The 23,357-nt window shown below is 46.1% G+C and overlaps 1 protein-coding gene across 1 annotated transcript in view; it reads left to right on the top strand.

Annotated features, from left to right (window-relative positions):
- tnfrsfa (tumor necrosis factor receptor superfamily, member a) overlaps positions 1–23,357 on the top strand; it is a 29,287-nt gene that overhangs the window by 1,908 nt on the left and 4,022 nt on the right. The window contains exons 2-8 of the mRNA XM_012865542.3: positions 11,525–11,693; positions 14,091–14,222; positions 20,763–20,874; positions 21,606–21,739; positions 21,814–21,909; positions 21,993–22,039; positions 22,139–22,420. Of these exons, the coding sequence (XP_012720996.2) occupies positions 11,525–11,693; positions 14,091–14,222; positions 20,763–20,874; positions 21,606–21,739; positions 21,814–21,909; positions 21,993–22,039; positions 22,139–22,420 (972 nt within the window). The remainder of the gene's footprint in view (positions 1–11,524; positions 11,694–14,090; positions 14,223–20,762; positions 20,875–21,605; positions 21,740–21,813; positions 21,910–21,992; positions 22,040–22,138; positions 22,421–23,357) is intronic.

Below are 23,357 nucleotides of genomic sequence, written 5' to 3' on the forward strand. Positions count from 1 at the left end.
ATAGTTTGGCCGATCCTGCCACATATATTCAGGTGCAACTTATATATGAAATTGAAATGGTAATTCATCTTGACCAGCATAAATCAAGGAGTAAACATTACCGTCTCTATAGCCAGTTGCAGATCATGCAAAACAAACCAACCCCCAGACAGAGATTCTGAACAAAATCAGAGACATCCCCGGTTTTAGTTAGAGAAATCTGGTCACCTTAAATTAAAAATGAATTGAAACATTAACTTATAGATAACAAAGACTGAACACGTGTTTGTATATTCGCTGTTGCGTGGTGCAGCTCGAAGGGCCCAGACTGCGACAGAACCCTGTTATTGGGCTGTCAGTGAAGCTAATAACAGCTAGCGCTAGCTAACAGGTCTGTTGCCCGGGCGGCTAACAACTTTGCTATTGCATGTGAGCATTATGTCTAATTAAATGCGTTCATAGTCCGGTGCGACTTATATGTTTTTTTTTTCCTCTTTATGACACATTTGTTGACTGATACGATTTATATTCCGGAGCAACTTATAGTCTGATAAATACGGTACTACATTACAGTTCATTTGAATCCTGATACAAATCCGAATTTCACATTTAAGACAGCTTTGGGTCTCTTTAAAACTCTTATTCCAATGCTTTCACAGCAAATTTGAAATTAGGCCTCATCTGATAAATGTCATTTGCACATTTGAAATCTGGCGCTCGTGAGGACCTCTGCTGGCCCGGGTCAGCTAAGCAGCAGCTCAGGTTGCTTATACCTTGGGCCTGCTCTGGTACCTGGTCCTCTGACGGCCACTGCTAATAAAGGCGGCCGTGGAGCGCTCTTGGACTCCCGCAGGCCTCAAGTTGTGTGCAAAGGGCGAGCAGCGTGTGTTTTTTTTATTTTATTTTACGAGCACGACTGGGGTTGTGATCAGCTAATCCCCCTCCCCTCCACAGCAGGAAAAAAAAAAAAGCCCAGAATTCACCTTGCCAGTCGGCCAATTAAAAGACAGAAAGCCTCTCAGCCATTTTTCCAGGAAGGTTTATCCCTCTCAGACCTGCACAGAGACGCCTTTTCATTCCCACACTGTTGGTTTTTCCGACTGTGCGCCACCAAAGCCTGACGTTTTTAAGCCCCTGTGAGTTCACCGCGAGGTCTAAACGGGCAAAAAAAAAATTATATGCGAAATAGACGTTAGTTTGGCGCACGAAGGAAGGGTGCCTTCGCTTAGAAATGTTTATTTCTGAGAACGCCGGGAGTGTAGCGATGGGAGGCCGTTTGGTCGCTTCATAGGAGCAACAGTCGTATTCATTAAAACGAAGCGAGTCCTGCAGGTTGGGAGGCCCCTTTGACGATCTGCCGTCTGCAGATGAGGCCGTGGCTCCTTCGTTGGGCTCCTCTGTTGTCTGACTGGTGCTTAAAGTCATGCAGAGCCCCGTCGCTGAAGTCAGATTTCCTTCTCAGGGTGGCAAAGTCAATGTTTATCTCCTCTGTAAACCACAGTACATTCTGGAGGCCTTGCCAGCAGCAGGCCTTGTTGCTAAGGGACTGTGAGGAAACTTCCACCCCCAACCCCCCCGCCCCCGTCTAGCACTCTCTTATAAGCCCCCACCCCCTCCCCGTCCAAATCGTCCAGAGCGTACGTGCCTGGCCCTCCAGTAAACTTCCCGTCCCCGAGTACACAGACACGGCGATATTAGTGGCATCAATTTACTTCTTAGAATTGTCATGCCCGTGCGAATGTATACGAGATGCTTATCTGTGATTGCTTTTCTGCGCTTGGGTGTTGGTTCACACAGGAAATGGTCCCCTCAGTCGCTGGGGACAACACAGACAGGGGCAGGGCTGAGATCCGGGACATGCACAGGCCGAGCTGTTGAGCCCGGGGGGTGGGGACATGCGGACCCCCGGCTCACCGCCGCTCCGCTTCTCGCCGACAGGGTGATGCAACGCGGGGGCAACCCGCCCACGCCCGGGTGCCAGGTGTTGTGTGTTGTAGCGCTCGCAGGTGGCTTGTTTTGTTTTATTGCGGGCAGGTCGATGCGTCAGGAGAGAGCTGCCGTTTGTTTCTGTCGTTGAGGCGAATCACTGCGGCGGTATCAAAGCTGCGCTGACTCACCGAGGGAGTGCCACCTGGGCAGATGCTGTGAGCTCCGTAACGCATACCAGCAGAGCCAGGTCATGCCTTACGCCACCTGAGCGCTGGAGACAAGTGGAAATAATTCACTGGCCAACAGCCTGAGATCATCCAGCTCCGCCCCGACGTCTTTCAGCTCCACTAAGGAACTCTTTCTGGTGTCTTTTAGTCCAGTGTCAGGAATTAGAGCTGTCACTGTCCTCGTTCTGGTCCACAGTGAGGACTTTGATTCTGCGGGTCAAAGAGTTCACTGAAGCTCTGTTGTGGAGATCACAATGACTTCTGAGGAGGTTATTTTTACCCTAAGCTGAACAAGGCGGCTGCCGTTTCTGATTATCCATACGTTATATGTACTAGGCTTCTTTCCACACGTCACCGTAGCAAACGTTGACATTAGCGTGGGGCCGAATCACTCGCTGTCAGTCGTGACGCTCAGCTGTCCGGATTATTCTCTGGTTTCTGTAAGTTTCAGAGCAAAACAGAATAACGACATTAGAGCTGAAGACCCGAATCTGTTGAACTCGCAGCGTCTCGCAAAAAAACAAAAACTTAAACTTTTGTCCCTGTCCAGTCCCGGTACGACACGACCTTTAAGGTCATTTGTTGGGATGTCATTTCATAGATTTAACGTAGAGCACACTGCAAAAACTGAACTCAAAATAACTAAAATTTTCTTGAAATGAGTGCATTTATCCTTGATTTGGGCAGGTAAATAACATGCTTTGCCAATGGAATAAGATTTTTGCACTTAAAATAGGAACATCTCATCTCCATCATCTTATTTCAAGTGCAGTACGTCTAATTATCTTATTTTAGGGGTCAAAATACTCATTCTATTGGCAGATAATCAAATTTACCTGCTCAAATCAAGGAGAAACGCACTAATTTCAAGACATTTTCACTTATTTTTAGATACAGAATCGGGAAGCAGACGGAAAAAGGTTTATTTTTTTTAAATTGTGAAATGTGGCAACGCTGGGTCGTACCCTGATATCCTTAAATAAACAAACAAACATGAACCCATGGCAGCTGAATGCAGATCCACGCCACTCTTTTTACACCTCCCATTTGTACAATAGCTGCATATTAGAATATTATTATTTTTGCTCGTCCTTCTCTTTGTTGACCTAACACGTAGTTTCCCATTAAAACAAAGGTTGCGGTTATAATGCGACAATGTGGGATTAACATGTTTAAGGTCTCCATGTGCTAAATAAATCCTGTTTAAAAGACGTCTGCCTGCTACATGAGAGTTATCCTGACTGCTCAATTAGAAGGCAACAAAAACAACAAATAAATGACTGAAACGCGTTATTGTAACAGATTATTAATCTACTGCAGAGCGTTTTCTCAGTTAAACCTCCAGGCATCGTGTCAGGTCTCTTTTTTATTGTAATGAGACGTTGATGAAAACATTAAGGGCATAAAGAATCAGCCCACCAGGCTCAAAGAGGGAAGTCTTGGATTTAAGACAAACCTCTCCTTTAATGTGATCTCCCAGGTTCGGCGCTGGGCTCCACACTAGCAGGGCTAGAGGGTTGTGACCCCGGCCAAGCTGCGTAAGGCAACACAAGCGGCAGCAACGAGCGATCTGCTCGTTTCATCCGTTTGCCAGCATCGGACCGAAGAGCATCAATCTGTTTTTTACGGTTGGCACCTTTGGCGTCCCGGAGGAGGACTCCACACTTGCTGGCCGGATACTCCCAGCGGGGCCCGGGCTCAGGCTGCTGTGACATTCCCCTGCTGAGACGTAGCTGTCCATCAGCGGTCACGCAGTGAATGTCAGAGTCACTGGACATATTTCTAAACAGCCGAGCAAACCAAGGAACCCTTTGGAGAGGACGCCTGGCGTTGTGTTGCTTTCTACTCCTGTAGAGTGAGGGTCAGACGTGGGGCCCGCCATCGTGGCGATGAGTGGAGTGATCTCAAATAAATATCAAGAAAACGGCAAATCCAAGACCTAATCAGAGCTCCAGAGATGGTTTCAGGAGAAGCAGTAACGGTGCCGGTGTCGTCGGACGCCTTAAAGACGAGGCGGTTTCTGTCAGGCCTGCTGGACCCCCCGGCCTCCTGCTCTGCATGGAGGTGCGCTGACGTACGGGCGCCAGGAAACGTGATTTACCAGCGCTAAAAGGGTCCGCAGGCAGCGGCAAATTCCTTCTCTTCCTGCTCTCCTGGATGAACAGACGGGCTCTCATAAAAAAAAAGGTCTGGAGTCCCAGAACAGCGTCGATCTTTGTCCACGGAGCGGACATCTGTTTACAGACGAGTAAATCTGCCAGGGACCGCCGCTATTGACCGCCTCCCTCATCTCCTCCACCAGACGCATATTCTGCATTTTTTACTGCGATGTGTTTATAGAGGCTGTTATAAACTAGCAGCACTTTAGACCCCCATACCCCCCCCCCCCCACCCCCACACACAAAGGTGAGCTTTAATGGAACACATCCAATTGTCTCTGGAGCGGCTTGTTGGACCCTTGGCTCACGCTTTCCCCCCCGTTAGTCATCTCTTCCTGCTCTCCTCTCCTGCTCTCCTGGATTAACCTCTGGGCCCGGCGTCTCTGTGACGGCTTTTTCACGCCGTGACGCACGCGGACCGTGTTTGTGCACCTGCAGGTGAGCCTCCGAAGCCACAGAGACCACCCTCACGTCACAAAACCCCTCTGGGAAATCTGTCACCTTCACCTTTTTACGAATCTCGAACGTTTCGTACTCTCGGCGTTCGGGTCCCTGCCGCCCGTCAACACTTCAGAGCCGTCATTTCGCTAGTTTGTGGTCGGGGGCAGGGTAACTTTGAGGAAATTCGTAAACATATTCGTCATCGCTTTGTACGTGTGTGTGGTTATTTTTTTGTTTTTTTATCCTCTCCGCCTCTCTCTCTGTTTTTAATGCGCCGCGGAGGTGAACGCGGCCCCGACCCGCTCCGCGGCGCACCGTCCAGCTCGTCTAATCAGCGGGGGGCACACCTCCAGAGGAAACAGAAGAGTTTCAGACGCGGAGCGGGACCGCCGCTTCCCTCGGTTTAAAAATATCCAGCGCCTGGCGGATATGCTGCTGCTCGGATCGGGTGCTGGGCCTCGCTCTGAGGGAACAGTGTGGAGCTGAACCCTGCATGAAGCCTCTGTATTGTCTTGAGCTTCCTGTGCTCCCTGAGAGGAGGGGGCCACCGCATTTCACACGCTCCCACTCACACAGCGGTGCGCGCGCGCCCTGTGCGTCAGTGCGGCTTTTTTTTTTTTTTTTTTTTTAAACCCGTTGTCGCTCTCTTGTTTTCCTCACAGCTGAAACCCGACGTGGGGGTCGCCCCCCCTCGTTGGCCATCATTCGGCTTCATAAAGACGGATGGGTCCCCGCTCGGCCGGTCGTTAGATACATTCTCGCCGATGTATCAAGAGTCGGGGTCTCCTGACGGCATCTGGGTCGTGCTTGTCTTTGTCGTCTGGCGCAGAACGTCAGCGTCATTCATCACTGAAGGAAGCCCCCCCCCCCCCCCCCCCCCCCCCCCGTCTCCAGAGATTTATCTGTGAGGCAGGGAGCGTTCACCGTCCTGTCAGGGTTCAGCCTCCGGGGATCTGAACAGTGTAACGTTAAACAGTGTCAGCAGGATCCGGACGCTCCAATTAGCGCTCTGTTCAAAGCGTTTGGAGGCCAGACCCTAATTAGAGAGGGCCTCCGGTGCACTCTGGACTTTATTTACAGTTTCTTTAGATAAGTCTGGAAAAATATTTACATCACTACCCTTTTTTTCCCCCTTACATTTTCTTATCAATCTTATCCCCAGAAGGACTGTCGGTCAAGTATGGTCCATCTATTTATCAGCCGGCCTCGCCATACGTCCATCTGCCCACAGTCCAGCCTTCCTTCCTTCCTCGCTGCCTTTTGTTTTCACAGGTTTACGCCACGCATGAAAAAACTGTAGAAACTAGCTTTTAGTTTTGTTTTTAATAGATTTTTAAAAGATTTTTAGAGATTTGTCTCTATTTTTAGCAATAGTATACATGGAACCGCGCGTTAAGGCTGGACGATATAGAAAAATAGCCTATCGATAAAATAGTAATCATATCGGTCGATAATTATCAAGAAATTCAAAACATATATTTTAAGTGCAGCCCTGGTCATTTTATGCTGTTGCTTAGCAACTTATTTTTACATACAGAACTCAAACACTGAATTCAAACTCAACCCTTTATTCAACCAAGTTTTTGCCTAAAACTGCAAGTTTTTAAAAAAGAAAAAAGAACGCTCTGTTACCAAGCTCCTTGGAGGGGGCGGAGCTTGATGACAGAGGGTTCTTGGATCTGTACTGTGATTGGTTGAGAGGATGTAATGCCTGTAGTATTAACCTACATGACTAGAATGCAAAAGGAGGAAAACTGCTATTATTGACCCTTTTTTCTAGCATCAACATATGTCTATCAATCAATATATTTTATTTATATATATATATATATATATATATATATATATATATATATATATATATATATCGTTCAGCCCTACCTCACGTCCACAAAGCCAACAGCCCTACACACAGAAACACAGCTTGTAAACGCACAGATCTACTCTGACAGTAACAGAAGACATGATTTATTTGTAACCGTTGTAAGAAAGTATTGCTGTCCGGTTAGTAGCTTCAGGTTTGATGCTGAAGGCCGTTTTCACAGATTTGTTTTTATTTTCCTTACTTTGACCGGGTCTGGTCGTCTCTAATCTGAGATCTAAAATGCTGTTATTGCCCAATCAAATTGTAACCCTTTAAAGCCTGATGCAGGTAATTGGGAGGAAACTTTACAACAGGACATTTTATATGGTTGATTTGAGAAAAAAATAATAATAAATAAATCCTTTGTATTGTAATTGATATGTTAGACCCCTCCAAAAAAAAGTTTTACTTTTGTATTTTGGGGCGTGTTAAATATGTTCAGAAAAATACGGACTTTGTTGAAGAGGTAGAGAAATATTTGGATTAAAAATGATTCATTTGGATAAATGGGGTTAAAACAGCAGTCAGACCTGTACTGATTCATTCTGACACCGGTTTTGATTTCTGTAACACTTTCAGATCTAACAGGTGAATAAAAAACTAAATCCAGTCAGCCTCGGCACGTGACAGCCTCCTTCCCTTTGATTGTTGTAGATGGGAGTCGTACCTGACGGTGAGTCAGGCTGGGAGCCGCGGCCGCCCTGGTGTGCTCTCTCTCCTTGTGGTTGTCAGAGGTGATAAACATTGGGTTCTTCTAAGGTCACCGGGGGAGGCATGCCTTGCTGACATTTGAACCGAAATAATGTCTTCTTTTGTGTCATTTCTGAACTTTTTTTTTTTTACGACGCGCACGCTGCGGCGCAACGTGCCGCTCCTTCCTGAACCCTGTCATGTGCTGGAGCGCTTCAGCGTCTTCAGGGTGAAGCACTCCAAAGCAGGATGGAAATCCAGGAGGAAGGGGCGGCTGAGAATCGGCTCTCTCATTTGTTTTCCCAGAGGCCGCGCGGGCTTATGATCTATAATCTGATAAACCGCTTCCACTGGTGTTTAATCAGCAAATCACTGCACTGCTGTGGCTACTCTCCAAACTTAGATCAAACTTATTGATTCTTGTTTGTCTTTTTTTTTTTTTCTTTGATTGTCTTTCCTCTGGCTGTGCAAGCAGGAGAGAGAGGCGTTGAAGTTGTGGGAATAATGTGAGTGTATTATGGATCTGTTGCATGGGCGCCCTCGTTAGGAACAGAAAAGGATTGGCTAATTGGAGCAGCGTGATGCGGAGAGCCAGGTCCCCCTCCGGACATTTGGGATATAATGAGGTGCATCATGCCACCGCTTATCAGCTGGTCTGGACCGATCTCCTCCCTCTGATATGAAACGAAGAACTTCTGCTCGTACGCATTGTGATCCCTCTGCGTTTCCCCCCCACAAATGTTATTCCCTCAGGGGCCACGCAGTTATGACAGGCCTGTGAACGGCCCATTGATAACCTGGGTCATCTGGAAGGATGTCCTGTCATTAAGGCACAAATGCGTCCTCAGTGTACGCGGCCTATGTAGGGGATTGTTCCAGGGCAATCTGGAAGAACCCAGGGTGTTTAGAGGAAGCGTGGGGGGAGCGCCGCCGTCGTCGGACACGGCGAGTCCCTCATTATTTTATTGGAGCTTTTTATTGGTTTAACTCGCGGCCACAAAAGCGCCGTGCAGACTTATGACGGAGTCGGACGGCAGACGTGACCGTGCAGCCGAGCTCGCCGGTTCTACGGAGGATAGAGGAAGCTGTGAAGTGGACCGAGCCACTTCAGCTGATGCTGGAGGGCTTCCAGGGATTGTGGGTTTCAAGGGCTTTTTCCACACTGAGGTTACGGTCACTGCGCTCTCCCTCCGCACTCGGCGAAGGAGGTGAAAGTAAACCACATTCTGGCCGCCCAGAGTGGCTCTGTACACAGTCCATCACCGCCGTCGTGCTTCTGCTGTACTTCAGTAGCGTTTGATTGTCGGATCGAACACACGGTCTCTCTTCCTCCCATTAAAGGAGTCTGTCTTAGAAATGACACGTAAAGAAGGAGAATTTATTTGTTTCCTTCACTGGCGCATTTCAGAGGTCACCGTGCGTCTCGGCTCTCCCATAAAAGCCATTACTTTTTAATAATCTGTTTGTTTTTTACTCCTTAGAGCTGGGACTTATAACCTACTAATTAATCAAGATTGTAGATAAACAGCATAGTCGTAGTTTTGTGGCGCCAATAACAACACAGCAAAAAAACGAAAACAACAAAAAAGAAAAAACTTTCCGGCATCATATCACAGAAAATAAAAGCAGAAAATGTTTCCCCTAGGCCCGGCCCTCTCCACAGCACATTAACAAGGACAACATTTCCAAACACACTACCAATAGAACGTTCAATGAGCATACCACATGGATCAAAATGTAATAAGCAGCAAAAAAAAATAAAATAAAATAAGATGGAAGAGACAAGATTTTACAAGACAAGCAAACAGAGAGAGCGTAACCGTAGGAAGCAGAGACCTATAGAGAAAAACCAGTGCATCCAAACTTAGTCACACGTGGCTTGGATTCTTCCAAGTGCAGCTTTGCCCTAAAAAGGGGAAATGGTGATCAGGACAGTAATGAACAGTAGCAGACAGGGGCGGTGCTAGCGGCATCGTCGCCCCGGGCGAGAGATATTAACTTTATTTTGAGAAAACTAAGAGTCCACTTACCCAAAGTTTATTATAAACTCTGTTTTTGCATTTGCATAAAAACAATAAAGATTTCATGAATGCAAAAAAAAAAAAAAAATCTCAGCGTCACAGTTTGCCATCGTCATCCGTTGACTTCACATGCAAATAGGTACGGTAGTATAACACTAGAGACGTGAGAGCCCAGCTGCTAATGTTCTCCCGGTCCCTTCCTTTTGAAATAATTTTCACTGATGCACCCTATTATAGAGAGGAGCCATAATGCCGAGAGGTGCACCGATCACAACTTTGTGGACAATTTCTAATCTCTTGTTTTGGTAAAGCTTTCCCCCCCCCCCCCCCCCCCCCCACCGTTACCAGACTTAGCTGGTCCTGATTTCTCCTCATAGTTAGCGTGGCCAGCGTTACTAAAACCGCTTCCTCCAGATGACCTCTACCTTAACCAAACTGTTCATCTTCGGCGTTTCCTCAACCTTCAGCCTTCTTGTCCAGCCTTCGTTTTCTTTTGCCGTCCCACTTAACAAATAAACAGCAGACACGTCTCATCTACATGTAGAAATGGCCTGTTCTGTGCCGTTTAAACTCTTTGCTGACACTGAAGCTCGCTAACCTTGAATCGCCCTACGTCGGTGAGGGCATCCACCCCGAAGAGTGTTGCTAGCTTGACCCAGTAGCCTTTTTTTTTTTTGGTGTGTTTTCGACCGGACCTCGCTCATCAGTCAGGGCTGGAGAAGCTGAACGCCGGTCAATGTCCCGTCCTGCGTCTGTGTTGTGGAACAGGATTACCTTCGGCGCAGCTCACACTTTCCCCAGTGATCTTTGGGGGTTTTTCACCCCTTTTCTTTCCAGCGCCTTGCCTTGCACACTACGCCGCTTTTACTCTTTCCTTTTCACACGGCTTTCTACTTCTCCCAGCGCCGTGCCCGTCCACTGAGCCCCCGTCCCCCCGCCTCCGCCCGCGCACACACGGCACATTCAGGCAAAGACTCGCCCTGTGTCGTGCAAGCCGCTGGTCCCCTCTCTCATTTATCTCCCTCCCTTTTCCTCTCCTCCCCTCCTGCTTTCCACCACCACCACCACCACCGCCCCCCCCTTCCCCAGAATGTTTGGATAGATCTAAATGGTGTGATTGTGACTGCTCTGCCGGTCGTCTGCCTCTGAGCGTCTTTGGAAAGTCTGACGTGAGCAGAGGGAGAGGAAGAAGGCAAAAGGCAGAGGCAGAGAGAAGAAGGGAAAAGTTCTTCTTCACAACAAGGCATGGCGGCCCTCCAGAGAGTCAAATCCGGAGAGCGGAGTCCAGCGTCATACGTCTCTTCTCCGGCCCGTCCGTCCTTTAGCTCTTTATTCCTCTCACTCTCCCACACTCTCTTTTTTAGGGCACCTATTCCCTGTCGAGCGTCCCATCCTCAGCTCGTTGTCTACGGTTTCTCTGTCCCGTCTTTCTTTCTCGTCGTCTGAACCTCTAGTGGTTTGGTGGTGGGGGTGGGGTGGGGGGATCCAGGAGAGACAAAACCTCCAGATCTAGGACTCTCATTTACCCAGGGAGGGTGTCCTGTTGCGTTTTAGGCGCTCCGCCGTGGTTTCGCATGTCCCGGCATTCAAAGGGCCCGGGTTGAAGAATGTGGGTCATTTGAAGTAGAAGCACTAAAGTGTGTTGTTCGCCGCTGAATGGGGCCTTCTCACGTTGACACGGTGAAAAGCGTGTGAATAAACACCAGCGCCTGGGGGGCACGCTAAAGCGTTTGGCTCTAGTCTTCTCCGTACCCCACCTATACAGGCCTGTTATTATCCAGCGCATGAATGGGTCCTCTGGATCCACGCCGGGGCCGGCCGCTGGACCGGGCCACCTCATCAGACGCCCCGTGCGTGGCGCCCACAGCAGCTAGGAGAAGCGGTACCCTGTCCTTTTGAACCCCTCGATGGTGGAGTAATTAAGTCTGAGCCGCATGCTGCGCTGCTTGTAATCTAGTTGGTGTGCGTTTCCTCATCCTGCGCTCACGAGATGATGTCGCTGCTAGCCGCGACCGGCTGCGCGGCTCCCTTAATTGCTTTCCCACAGCAGATGTTCAGATCAGATGGTTTGCATTAAGTCATAGATTGCTCACACAAGGTCTCCTATGAAGACAGGCCCTGTTCCTCGCTGCCCTCCGTCTGCCGGGTTTGTACAGCGTGGAAACACCAAAGCTACATCAAAGCTCATGTCTTTCTTTTGTCCCACCCATGCAGGTGGCCGTGGCGACGCTGCTTCTCGGGCTTGTCTGCCGCGCGGCAGAGCCCCCTGCCCCCCAGTGGTCCGGTGAGGATTACAGGAACCTGACCCTGCGGCGACTCAGGACCTGCGTGGAGAATGAGCAGTACCTCCACCAGGGATTCTGCTGCCTCAACTGCAAGCAGGGTAAGAAGGACGCCGTCAGAAAACCCCCAAAAAAGGACCACCTGGAGGTCCAGAAGGACAAACTCACTCAAAGCGTGGGAAAAGATTTGGAGCTTTTGTTTTTGTTTTTAGCAGGTCGTTTTCCATCAGCGTGTCGTCGGTTTTGTTTTGAGTTCAGAAAGGAGAAGTCAAATGCAGGTGCTTTGTTTAAATCACAACACCTTAGTTTGAGTTTTTTGGCTTAAAGAGTAACATCAGATTGTTTTATTTTCTTACTTTATGTAGCATGAAGTGGACATCAGTGTATTTTGCCAGGCTGTGCAAAATCATCTCGCGTCTTTTTCCAAAAACAAAAAAAAAACAAAAAGGGATCAGTCGAACTCAGAATCAATGGTTTAGAACTGAAAAAGAAATCCAGGAAATTGTTATTTATTTCCAGCTAGAGCCTGATTGGTGCTCATAAGGGATTAAAAATGGATTCCTCAAACCCGACCCGACACAAACAAACAAAGGAACAAGGCTTTTAAAAATCTAAGTCTGAGTAAAGTAGCCTGGACTAAAAGGCATTTAAATCTGTTAACTGACAAGGATTGGAAACATTAGCATTTACTTCTCCACACAAGCAAGGAGACGCTGAAGAACGACAAAGAAAAAGGCTAAAATAAACAAACGTGACAGCAACCAACAGGCAGCAAAAGTATGTAAAGGGGGAAAATGAATGCACATTTTGGAACAAGAATAAAAGAAAAGAATTGGCAAATAAATCAAACAAGGAAACGCTAATGCAACCAAACACTTAACCTGTAAAGGCTAAAAAAAAGAATAAGATCACGACACTTGGAGAAAGATGCTTTATAACACAATAAGAAGACCTGTAGTTATCCTTAAATTCAAAGTAAAATCAGGTTTACTGACAATTAACATAATTGAATGTGTCTGTTTAAACTTTACAAAATGCTAAATTACAAAACATGACCCGGTTTCTTTTTTGTTAAAGTTGTCGCTCTGAACCGTCCTCAGATTTTCAGGGACCTTTCAGAACCACTGTGGTCAGGTTGGGCCTCGCCGGACGTTTGCCTCTGACTTCTGGGACAGTCGTTTCCAAACGTTTTGGCATTTGTACATATTTCTCGGATAACTGCGTTGTCCACCTTTCGCAGACTTTTAAGAACTAGGCGCTTTAAAGATGCGTTAGTGTCCGCTTCCTGTTTTCAGACCTTCAAAGGTTATGAACGAAGTGGTATTATTGCTCCTCCAACCTTTGGAAATGTTTGGAAATGTTGCTCTCGCTGCTCCGTCTGGAAACAACACACGGCGGCCAAGGAGCAGAAAGCCCGCCGCTCCGTCTGAGCGTCAGTGCCAAATAAGTGGAAACTGCGCGAGTTTCAAGTCAAGGGTTGTTTTGAAGGTCTAAGGCACTAAAAGCGCTGACCTTTTTGATTAATTGTGTACATAATGTGATAAAGCGTTTAACTTTCCCTGTGCTCAGAATAAATTTAGCCGAAGAGCAATTACCGTATTCCACTGGTGGCTTATTGGGTTATGTCATTTGTGATTCTCGGTTCTGGGAAAAAAGATGTTGTTTTTATACATAATCTAGTTGATTTGTAATTTTGGCTCATTTTTTTTGTCTGCCTGGCTCTTAAACAAATCCCTCTTAACCTGCAAACGTCATCAGTATTGGTTTAAATCATGCAGTTGCATGCGTTCGATTGTAGAAAATTAAATCCTGGAGGATAGCTGATTTATTTCTCCACCGTTTATTGAGAGCACGACGACGCCGTGTCCCTGGTTGTTTTCCCGCTTGTTTATTAGTTCTTGTTAATTGTCAAACATCAACGGATGAAGGAGTTTTATTTTTTTTCCCCTGCAACCAGTTAACTTTAAATAAATGTGACAGCTTGAGCTACGTTAAGCCGAGCTGTCTCCAAGAAAGAAAAAAAAAACTGAAGACGTCTGTGCTCCGTGTTGAATCTCCCCCAGTCTTTTTCTCTCTCTTTTTTCCCCTCCGTTCGTACATCAGATAAATCCTGAAGAACACATGAGAATCAAGTGGTTTTATTCATGGCATGCTTGAGCTGATCATAGAGATGATAAGTACGATAATCCTGCGGAGCAAAGTAGGTCAAATCACTTTGTAGTTCGCTGAATCGCTCCTTCTGAGTGCCTGGGACATGAACGCTTCCTGATAAAACATCATGTAGAACATAGAAACTTCTGTTCGCTTTCGCATTCAGCGACCCTTTACTTTAGATTCGTCTGGCCCAGTGGGACGCCTCGCTGTCGCACGTCCTGTTTCACTAGGAATCCTGTATATAATTATATATACAGGGCAGGGATTCGGTTGCCTCGGTGAGGTAATAATGTGTTGATGGTGTGAGGAGCTGTGGTCTGATTGTTCTTTTCTTCTGTTTGCAGGAACCTTCGTGAAAACACCTTGTGAGCGAGATCTAGAACAAGGAACCTGTTTGTCCTGCGAGCACGGACAGACCTACACAGAGCACCCCAACGGGATGACCCGCTGTCTGCCCTGCACTCACTGCCGGCTAGGTGACCAAGTCCTCCGCTTCTCAACCCACGGATCATTGATTAGTCCGAGTCAATGAATTTAAAATGTGTAACTTCTAGGACAGGGGTGTCAAACTCATTGCTACATTGGGCCACTTTGGCATCATGAAGTCATTAAAGGGGCCGGTTGCAGGGGTACAGACGATACTTTTGATTTCTTAATTTCATTTCAGTCCACATAGAAATATTTTAAAAATGCACAGTAAAATAAAAGTAGCATCCTTAGGCACATTTGAACAGTTTATCTGCAAAAAAAAGTTGATATTGTGGTGAGTTACACTTTAAACACATCATTCTGCATCACTTTTGCTCTTTTTGGACATTTCTGGGTTGTTTTAATGTGTTGTGGGGAAACTGATATTAGTGGCAAGATGCTGTTACTACACAGTTAAAAAAAAATAACATTCGCTACAGGAAACAGCAACTTTATACAATTTGATAGTATATATGCCTCTACTTCATGACATGATGTACCTTTTTTGGCTCTTGAGAGCTGGATAAATTGCCTTGATGGGCCAGATTCGGCCCGCGGGCCTTGAGTTTGACACGTGTGGTGTGATGGAGAAGGAAAGTCTGTTGAATCACGTGGTTTAGTTGTCCATATAGGTGCCTGATCAAATACAGTGTTCTTGTAAACAGTTTTATCAAAAGTAGGCAGAACAACAGTAGAAATGCACTGATCAGAGCTTTGTGGCTAATTTAGCAAAAGAAAAACATAGCCTGTCGGTACTGATTTGAGCTCATTTCAGTTTCTTTATCATTTACAGCAATCAAAATATTCTTTCCACTCTTATTGCCGTGAATTCCATCCATAATTAATGGGCATGAAGCATGACACATCAGCATTAACATCAGTATTGACCGATGTTTGTCTGTTTTTAACATATCGGTTTCGGTCAGATAGCTAAAACCGGGCCAATGTTAATTACAGATGTTTATTTGTGTGTACCGTATTTTTCCGATTGTAAGTCGCACTTTTTTCAATAGTTTGGCCAAGCCTGCGACTTATAGTCCGGCGCAACTTATATATATGTTTTCCTCTTTATGACGCATCTTTTGACAGGTGCAACTTATATTACGGAGCGACTTGTAGTCTGAAAAATACGGTATGTGTTTCGTGAAGGGAAAGGAAGTGGGTCGGAGAAACTATGTCAGCGCTGTGTTCGCTTTTTCAGTGTTGAAAGGGTACAAAGTGGATATTTTAAGGTTTGTTCATCATCTTACATTAGCTGTTAGCATGTTTAGCGTCACTAACTGTAAACAGCTGTTTCTGTGTGTTAAGGTAAAGGAATATAGACCTTTACTTTAACTTTATAGATGTCCAGACGGCTGCATACATTTCTAAATCCAACATGTTCTGAGACAGACGGAGAGCAAAAGCTCAAAAGGATAAACTGGACTAACATTGCTGCAGGACGTCCAGGCTTCCTCTTCTGCTGAAATCCCGTTCTCTGTTTAAAGAAACAGCCTGATAAAGGATTCATGCCTCTGTAGAAGATAGTTTCCTTTTTAAAAGGCTTCTTTAACCCTTGTACTTCCTTTCACTTAATCTTTAAACATTACGCAAAAAATACTGAAAACATAACTTTGATTCCTCCTTCAGTAAGGACTTTCACACTGAAGAGTGTTTTTAGTGCAACATGGGAACATGTAGTAGGGTCCTATAAAATTACTTTTTTTCTTTCAAAATCTGTTATTCTACTAAATTTAATGTTTGGTTGTTTTCTGAAACAAATGCAGCTCCTTCCTAAAATACGTCATCGACAAAAGCCAATAAATTTGGAAGGTAAAACGGCATCTTAACAAAACATTTATTTCTCACGGCCCTTGCTGCATAGGTAATTGCTACCATTATTCCATTGAATTCACTTATTTATTTTTGTAGCTTTTCCATTCATAAATGGAAAATGACCAGATGATATAGTAATTTAAGTGGATAAAATGTTCTTGACACGTTTGTCCCGGGCTGGACTCCGACCCGTGGACCTTGGCCGCATGTCTTTCCCCTTCTCTCTCAGCCTACTTTCATTAAAAGGGCCATAAGAATGACAAAAAGAAATAAAAAAAATAATGGGGGCATGAACCAACACCTCTCTGAATCTCTCCTTAATTTAATCCTTTCCCTTTAAAAGCCCAGATAACCACAGTGTTCTAAAGCTCCTGCTTGTCAAAGATGTATTGTCTCAGGAAAGCTAATACCTCTTTGTGCGCGCCCTCCACCTTTCACGTCCACGGCTGAAAACGGGATCTTATGATGTTACACGGAGCAGCAGGGCGTGTCTTTGTTGTTTTTGTTTCCCGGCCTGAATGTGAGCGCGTTCCCCGTCTCGGGAGGTTCGCCTGTTGTGTCCGTCTTACCTGGCCGAACTGGGTGCGGCCGCCGCGTCATTGTCTCCCCACACTGGGCATCTTTGTGTCTGATGAAAGGCAGGAGCCACAGAGAAGAGAATATTGTTACATACGTCGTGTTTTGTACTCATTTATTCTACGTTTAAGGTTAAGTCCCCCCCCCCCCATCCCCCGTTTCTTAGTGTCTTTCATAACCATGTGACAATAAAAAGAAAAGACGTTTAAAATGTGAAGTTTGGCCTGCTGCACGTATTCTGAGCTACGCTGCGATATGAAACACTTAAGAACTTCCTGTTGGGAGCTCATGTTTAAAAAGGCTGCTGTTGATTTAATGAATCGTTTAAGGGAGTCACTGGGGCGAGCTTTGCTTAAGGACTCCGATCGAGTGTCGTGAAAGTTAGCGGCAGTCGGTATAACTATTAATATTTCAGACCTCGGTTCAAGTGAGTAACTCAGAGATAAACAGGAAGAAAGTTGCTGTGGTGCGTCTACCTGACTCACACGGCTGTTTAATGAGCTTCTTCTGTGAAGTCCTTAGTCAGGGTTTTCTCACAACAATGGGCTGCAATTTTAGTTTAGTCTTTGATTGATTGATTGATTGATTGATTGATTGATTGATTGATTTGGCCAAGCATGTCGTCCTGTTTTTTTAAGTTTACAGACTATGATTCTGTGTTTGTGTCACTACACCAAGCTGACTCTCCTCCATCTGTGCCTTAAACAGCTCATTTCTGTAAGATAATCCCGCCTCCGTGGTGCGCGGGAACAGAACAGCCAGGTTTTATGGTCCTCTGCTGGCTTTAAACAACGCAGCAGTCGACCGCGATCAAAGCTGAGCTCTAGCTTGATCACATTAGGTGAACATGTCTGACCAGAGCAGTGAGTTTCAGCCGACGACTGATTTCACATGACGCTGATCCTTCAGCTGAGGACACAACGCATCTCTGTCTAAATACTAGAATCCAACAAGTGCCTTGCAAAAGTGTTCTTTCCCCTGGACGGTTTGTTTCGATACAATCACAAACTTCATAGGTTTTTGAAATGACTGTTCCATTATTTTTATGTGATAGACCAAGGGTTCCCCAAAGAGGCACCAACTTCCAAACAGTAATGGCCGACGCTTTTTTGTTTCCACCACATAACCTGCCTTCCGAGTAGCCGGCCGCCCTGAGAAATGACGTTGAGCCGGATGGAGGGAGTGGATGAGCAACTCCGGTCCGAACTACAGTCGCTCAGAAACGGCAGCATTTTATTAAAAGGCCTTTAAGGAAATTGCAGAAGTGGTAATACAGTATTTCAAAACGCAAAACCGTGGTATACCATGGGACCATGGGAAAATGACTGTGAGACAGACCGACTGATGCTTACAGGAAGTGCACTGCAAAAACGGAACTAAAAATAAGTCAAATTTTCTTGAAATGAGTGCATTTGTCCTTGATTTGAGCAGGTAAATAACATTATCTGCCAATGGAATGAGTATTTGACCCCTAAACTAAGATAATTAGATATACTGCACTTGAAATAAGATAATAGAGATGAGTTTTTCCTATTTCAAGTGCAGAAGTCTCATCCCTTTGGCAAACCATCTTATTTATGTGCTGAAACCAAGGACAAATACACTAATTTCAAGAAAATTTTATTTATCTTTAGTTTGTTTTTTGCAGTGTGTGAACCGGAATATAAATCACAAAAGAACATTTTCACAGAGTATAAGTAAAGTATACCCCCCCCCCCCCTTTACTCTGATACCTCTTAATAAACTTCCATGAGCCCAGCTGTATCCAGAAGTCACCTAGTTGGTAGATAATGTTCACCTGAGGGTAGTTTGAGTCCAGTTGAAATATAGTTGTGGTCATAACATCACAAATGTGAAAAGAAAACGTAGATTTCATTACTTTGGTCAAATCTTGCGACAGTTTCCGTCCCTCAGCTGGCCCCTTAACAACCAAGATACACGCTAGGGTTGGTTAATGGACTGAATTTACAAGGCAGATGGGTAAAAAAAAGCCCAGGGGCACATCCACGTTTCACAGGAGGAAGCTGCAAGTAAACACACAAGTTTTGGTTTGCAAGACGACTAATTGAGCCACAGCCGGTCGCGTTAGAACGGTTTTCAGAAAATATCAGCTTTAAATGAAAATGGCCCTGAGATCTGCACTCAAAAGTGAGTTCACAGAGGGAAAATTGTTTGCTTAATGTTGCTGTTATTTTCTTTGTGTGCGACCGACTGGGATTTTTAATTATCCGATCCATTTTGGCTGCACAGTGGCGCAGTGGGGGCTGCACAGTGGCGCAGTGGGGGCTGCACAGTGGCGCAGTGGGTAGCGCTGTTGCCTTGCAGCAAGAAGGTCCTGGGTTTGAGTACACCCCTGGGTCTTTCTGCATGGAGTTTGCATGTTCTCCCTGTGCATGCATGGGTTCTCTCCGGGTACTCCGGCTTCCTCCCACAGACCAAAAACATGACTGTTAGGTTAATTGGCTTCTCCAAATTGTCCTTAGGTGTAAGTGTGTGTGAGAATGGTTGTTTGTCCTGTTTGTCTCTGTGTTGCCCTGCGACAGACTGGCGACCTGTCCAGGGTGTACCCCGCCTCTCGCCCAGTGAACGCTGGAGATAGGCACCCGCGACCCCATGAGGGAGAAGCGGTTTGGAAAATGGATGGATGGATGGATGGATGGATCCATTTTGGGCTTTTTCTTACTTTTTCCGCCAACTGTATCGCTGTTTAGCATTAGCAGAGCCTTAAAGTAAGAATGAAGCCATGTGAGGGAAGTATTTTTAACTAAATTACAGCTGCACCCTCTTTTACTTTCTTGTTGTTCTTTTTTTGTCACCGACGTGGCTCACTAATGGAGCGCTTTAGTTTTACAGGCCGAAAGACATCAATTAATGACAGTAAGGCGTCCTTTTTGTGTCGGATAAAAGCTGAGGTATCAATGCTCACACCAAGAGGCTGCTTGATTTTTAAACTTGTTCATGCTTCTGCTCTTTAATCAAGTTTTTTTTATGTTTGAAGTGAAATTCATAAACATGGGAGCTCAAAACCGTTTGCTTTTCTGTTTTTCTTTTTCATATATAACACACTTTCACGGTTAATCAGCTGTCGTTCGCCAAACTTTGTGGCTCCCACACTTGTCAGATGCTCGAGGGCTTAAGTGCCTTAGCGGCCAGCGGCCACGCAGTAAATAACATTTTCCCCGCAGTCCTTTAAGGCCCATGCCTTGAGAAATGGAGTTAAACAAAAACTTGGATTGTTCTGTTTTGGAACAGAGTAATTGAATTTGTGTTATTGTACATCACTGAAATGATAACAGCGAACGGCATTGTTGCGCCCTGAGCAGCAGCAGTAGTAGACCGAGTCACAAAACCCGGGCTTGTGCTCTTTGCGTGGCCGTAAGGAGTCGGTTCTCTGAAAAAAACACAATGTTTACGGTTGAGTCATTTGTTTCAGTGGCTCTTAAGGTAAAGCAGACAATAGTTTCTCTTTTCCAGAACTGGAATGGCGCAGCCTCCAGAGCCTTGGATCAATCCCAGCCGTGCCCAAACTTCATTTGTACTTGCAGCCGAAATATCGACAAGCTTTGTCCACAAAGTTGGTTAGAAGTCTTTCATCTTTAGAGAAATGGTGACGAGCCGAGCATTTTTAATAGCCGGCTCTAAATCATTGTGAATGAGAAGTAAGTGCAGAGGAAGACCCAGAAAGCACTCTGGACCAGATTTTGCCTTAATTTGCAGGCATGGCCTTCCTATTTACCGAAGCCAGTGTCTCGTGGAGGTGGACGGCTGCTTTCTTCTTCCCGTGTCCGAATTTTCATTTGATCCCATTTAAGGTTGTGAAGTCACAAATGAACCACGGCAGACTCTCAGCTTCACACATTCCTGTTTAAGTGAGGGGAAAGTAGGACAGCCGGGTATCAAGCTCATCCTGTAATGGAATGAAGGAGTCACAGCTAAGTAACTAACGGGCTATAATTCAGCTAAAAGAGCCGACAAAGGTTTCTCTCATCCGACGCGTTTTGATGGTTAAAAGTGTGTCGCTAGATCGCCCATAAAAGCAACGCACATGTCAGCCTCGTCTAACCCGGCAGGTTAGGCGTGGTTAAACACCGAAATGACCAACCGATTCAGAGGCCGCCGCTTTCAGTCCTCTCACGATCTTCTCCACTTCTGTGCAGACGAAACTGAAATTGCGGCGTGCACAACAACCACCGACACCAAGTGCCAGTGCAAGCCCGGTACCTTCTGCGTCCCGGACCAGGCCTGCGAAGTCTGCAAGCGCTGTGCCAGGTGAGTGCCGCTTTATCCTTTACAGCTCTGTCACATTATCGCCACAGACTTTGCTTTTCATCGGGGGTTCCTTGTGTTCCGAGCACGCAAAGTAGTGAATAATGGTGAAGTGGAAGGAAAAGTGTTAATGTCCATGTGCATTCTGCCCTCTGTGGGAAGGATAGGCCTAGATAAAATCACTCGTACGATCCCTTAATTAGTAAATACTGGTGTGTCAGTAGAAAAGTTGAGCCCGAAGCAACAGATTTTCTGAGCCTACATGCAAAAGCAGTGCAGACGCCTCCCCCAGCATAGAATACGGTGGCGGCGGTATGGTGCTATGGCAACGCTTTACATTAGCAGAGAGTGGGTGTAAGGATGCATGGAGTTCACCAGTACGGCAGAGTTTTGTCTACAAATCTGAAAACCATGCATGATTTTTCCTTCCACGTCACATGATGTACTTACAGTGTGGCAAACGTTCAATTTTATTTTATTTATATAGCGCCAATTCATGAAACATGTCATCTCAGATTGGATCAGATTACACAGATTGGATCAGATTGCACAGATTGGTCAAAAAATGTCCTGTCTAAGGAAAGGAAACATAAGACAGATTTGTAGTGGATCTTTTGCCAGGCACTGCTGATTAGATCGGTGGCTGTCAGATTACCGTAACCGCTATAGGGGCGTTATTTAGGCCACTTCATGGGATCCCGTTTCAACTCCTCTCTGCTTCCGCTATATTGCAGGTGCAAAGACGGCGAGGAGGAGGTGAAGAAGTGCACGCCCTTTTCTAACACCGAGTGCCGAAGGCGAGACCCGCCTCCCACTGAGACCGTCACACCTCAGCCTCCTTCGGTCCCCGGTGCTCCAACCAAAACCTGTAATTTTCACACATCCTGTCGTGAATCGTCGCCCCCGGCTCGGCTTTCTCTGACCCGTGTTTGCTCCTTCCAGGGTTTCCTGTGTTAGTTGTCTTGATCTGCTGCGTGATCATTGCCACCCCGTTTATCCTGTGGTACCTACGGAGGCAGCATTCGTGTGACGTACCATGTAGGTCCTTGTAACACTCTATGACCTTGCAGCAACGTTTGGGTAGCTTGATTTTCCTAAAAGCGTTTTCTTGCTCCCATTAGGGTCGAAGAGTTCGTGCGACTCCAGTGAAATAGTAAAGATTCCCATTGTAAGTTGCATTTGATCCTATTTTATGTACGTTTTCACAGTAAGTTTGGATAATTTAGCTGAGAAAAGTGTTTCGTCGTGCTTTTTTGGTCTTGGCCAGGATGAGAGCGGAGCCACGGCCGAGGAGAAACAGAACAATCAGAACGCAGGCCTAGAGGGCGAGGAGCCGCGCCCGGAGTCGCGGCCGCTGCTGCAGGAGACCCAGGCCGGGATGACCAAGGCCTGCCCTCCTCTGGAGGACGAAGACCGCGGCCTGGGGGACAGTTTGCCCAACACCACCAGCTCGTCTCAGACCAGCCTGTCGGCTCTGCCCACGGTTTCCTCCTATGGCAACACCCCACACCAGAGCCCCGCTGGCCTCAGAGCGCTGCCTTCAGACACGGTCAGCGCCACAATCAGACGCCCCTGGGTGTCTTCTGAAAGTATTTACACCCCAAAAACCTTTGCCTATTTTTGCCGTGTCCCGGTCAAACCCATCTATGTATACTACTGGGATTTTATCCGACAGGCCATCACAGTGTAGTAAAATCAACGGAAAAGGAACGCATGGCTTTGAGGCATTTTTCCCAAATGAATCTGGTGCGGCTTTCATTTGTATTCAGCCCCTTTTACTGCGACGGCCCATACATAACAACTGCAACCAGTTTCCGTCACAAGTTGCCCAGTCAGTAGATCTAGCAAACAAACAGCATCATAAAGGCCGAGCTGCACAGCGGGCAGGTGAGGGACGGAGCTGTGAGGACATTTAAAGCAGGGTGAGGTTAGGAAACCACGTCCCAAGCTTGGAGCATCTCACGCAGAGCTGTTCAGTTCATCATCCTAATCCTCATCCTCATTCATCATCATAAAGTTCAATTATTATTAATTATTATCCCAAAACAGAAAGAGTATAGCACAACTATACACTGCAAAAAGGGAACTAAAAGCAAGGACAGTTTTCTTGAAATTTGTCCTTGCTTTTATTTGGCAAGTGTTAATGATCTGCCAACGGAATAAGATTTTTGCACTTAAAATAGGAAATATTCATCTCCATCTAAATATCTTATTGCAAGGGTCAACATACTTCTACCATTGGCCGATAATCTTATTTACCTGCTCAAATTAAGGGCAAATACACTCATTTCAAGAATGTTTTACTTACTTTTAGTTCCCTTTTTACAGTGTAAGCCTAGCCAGACCTGGCTGGCCTCCACACTGACTCACCAGCCAAGGAGAGCGATGGTCAGAGGCAGCCAAGAGGGCCGTGGTAACTTTAGAGGAGCTGCAGAGATCCACACTATTTATCTTTTTTATTTATTTAGAGGCATCACAGGAGAGGA

Source organism: Fundulus heteroclitus, chromosome 8, assembly GCF_011125445.2.
Source record: "Fundulus heteroclitus isolate FHET01 chromosome 8, MU-UCD_Fhet_4.1, whole genome shotgun sequence".
NCBI classification, from domain to species: domain Eukaryota; kingdom Metazoa; phylum Chordata; class Actinopteri; order Cyprinodontiformes; family Fundulidae; genus Fundulus; species Fundulus heteroclitus.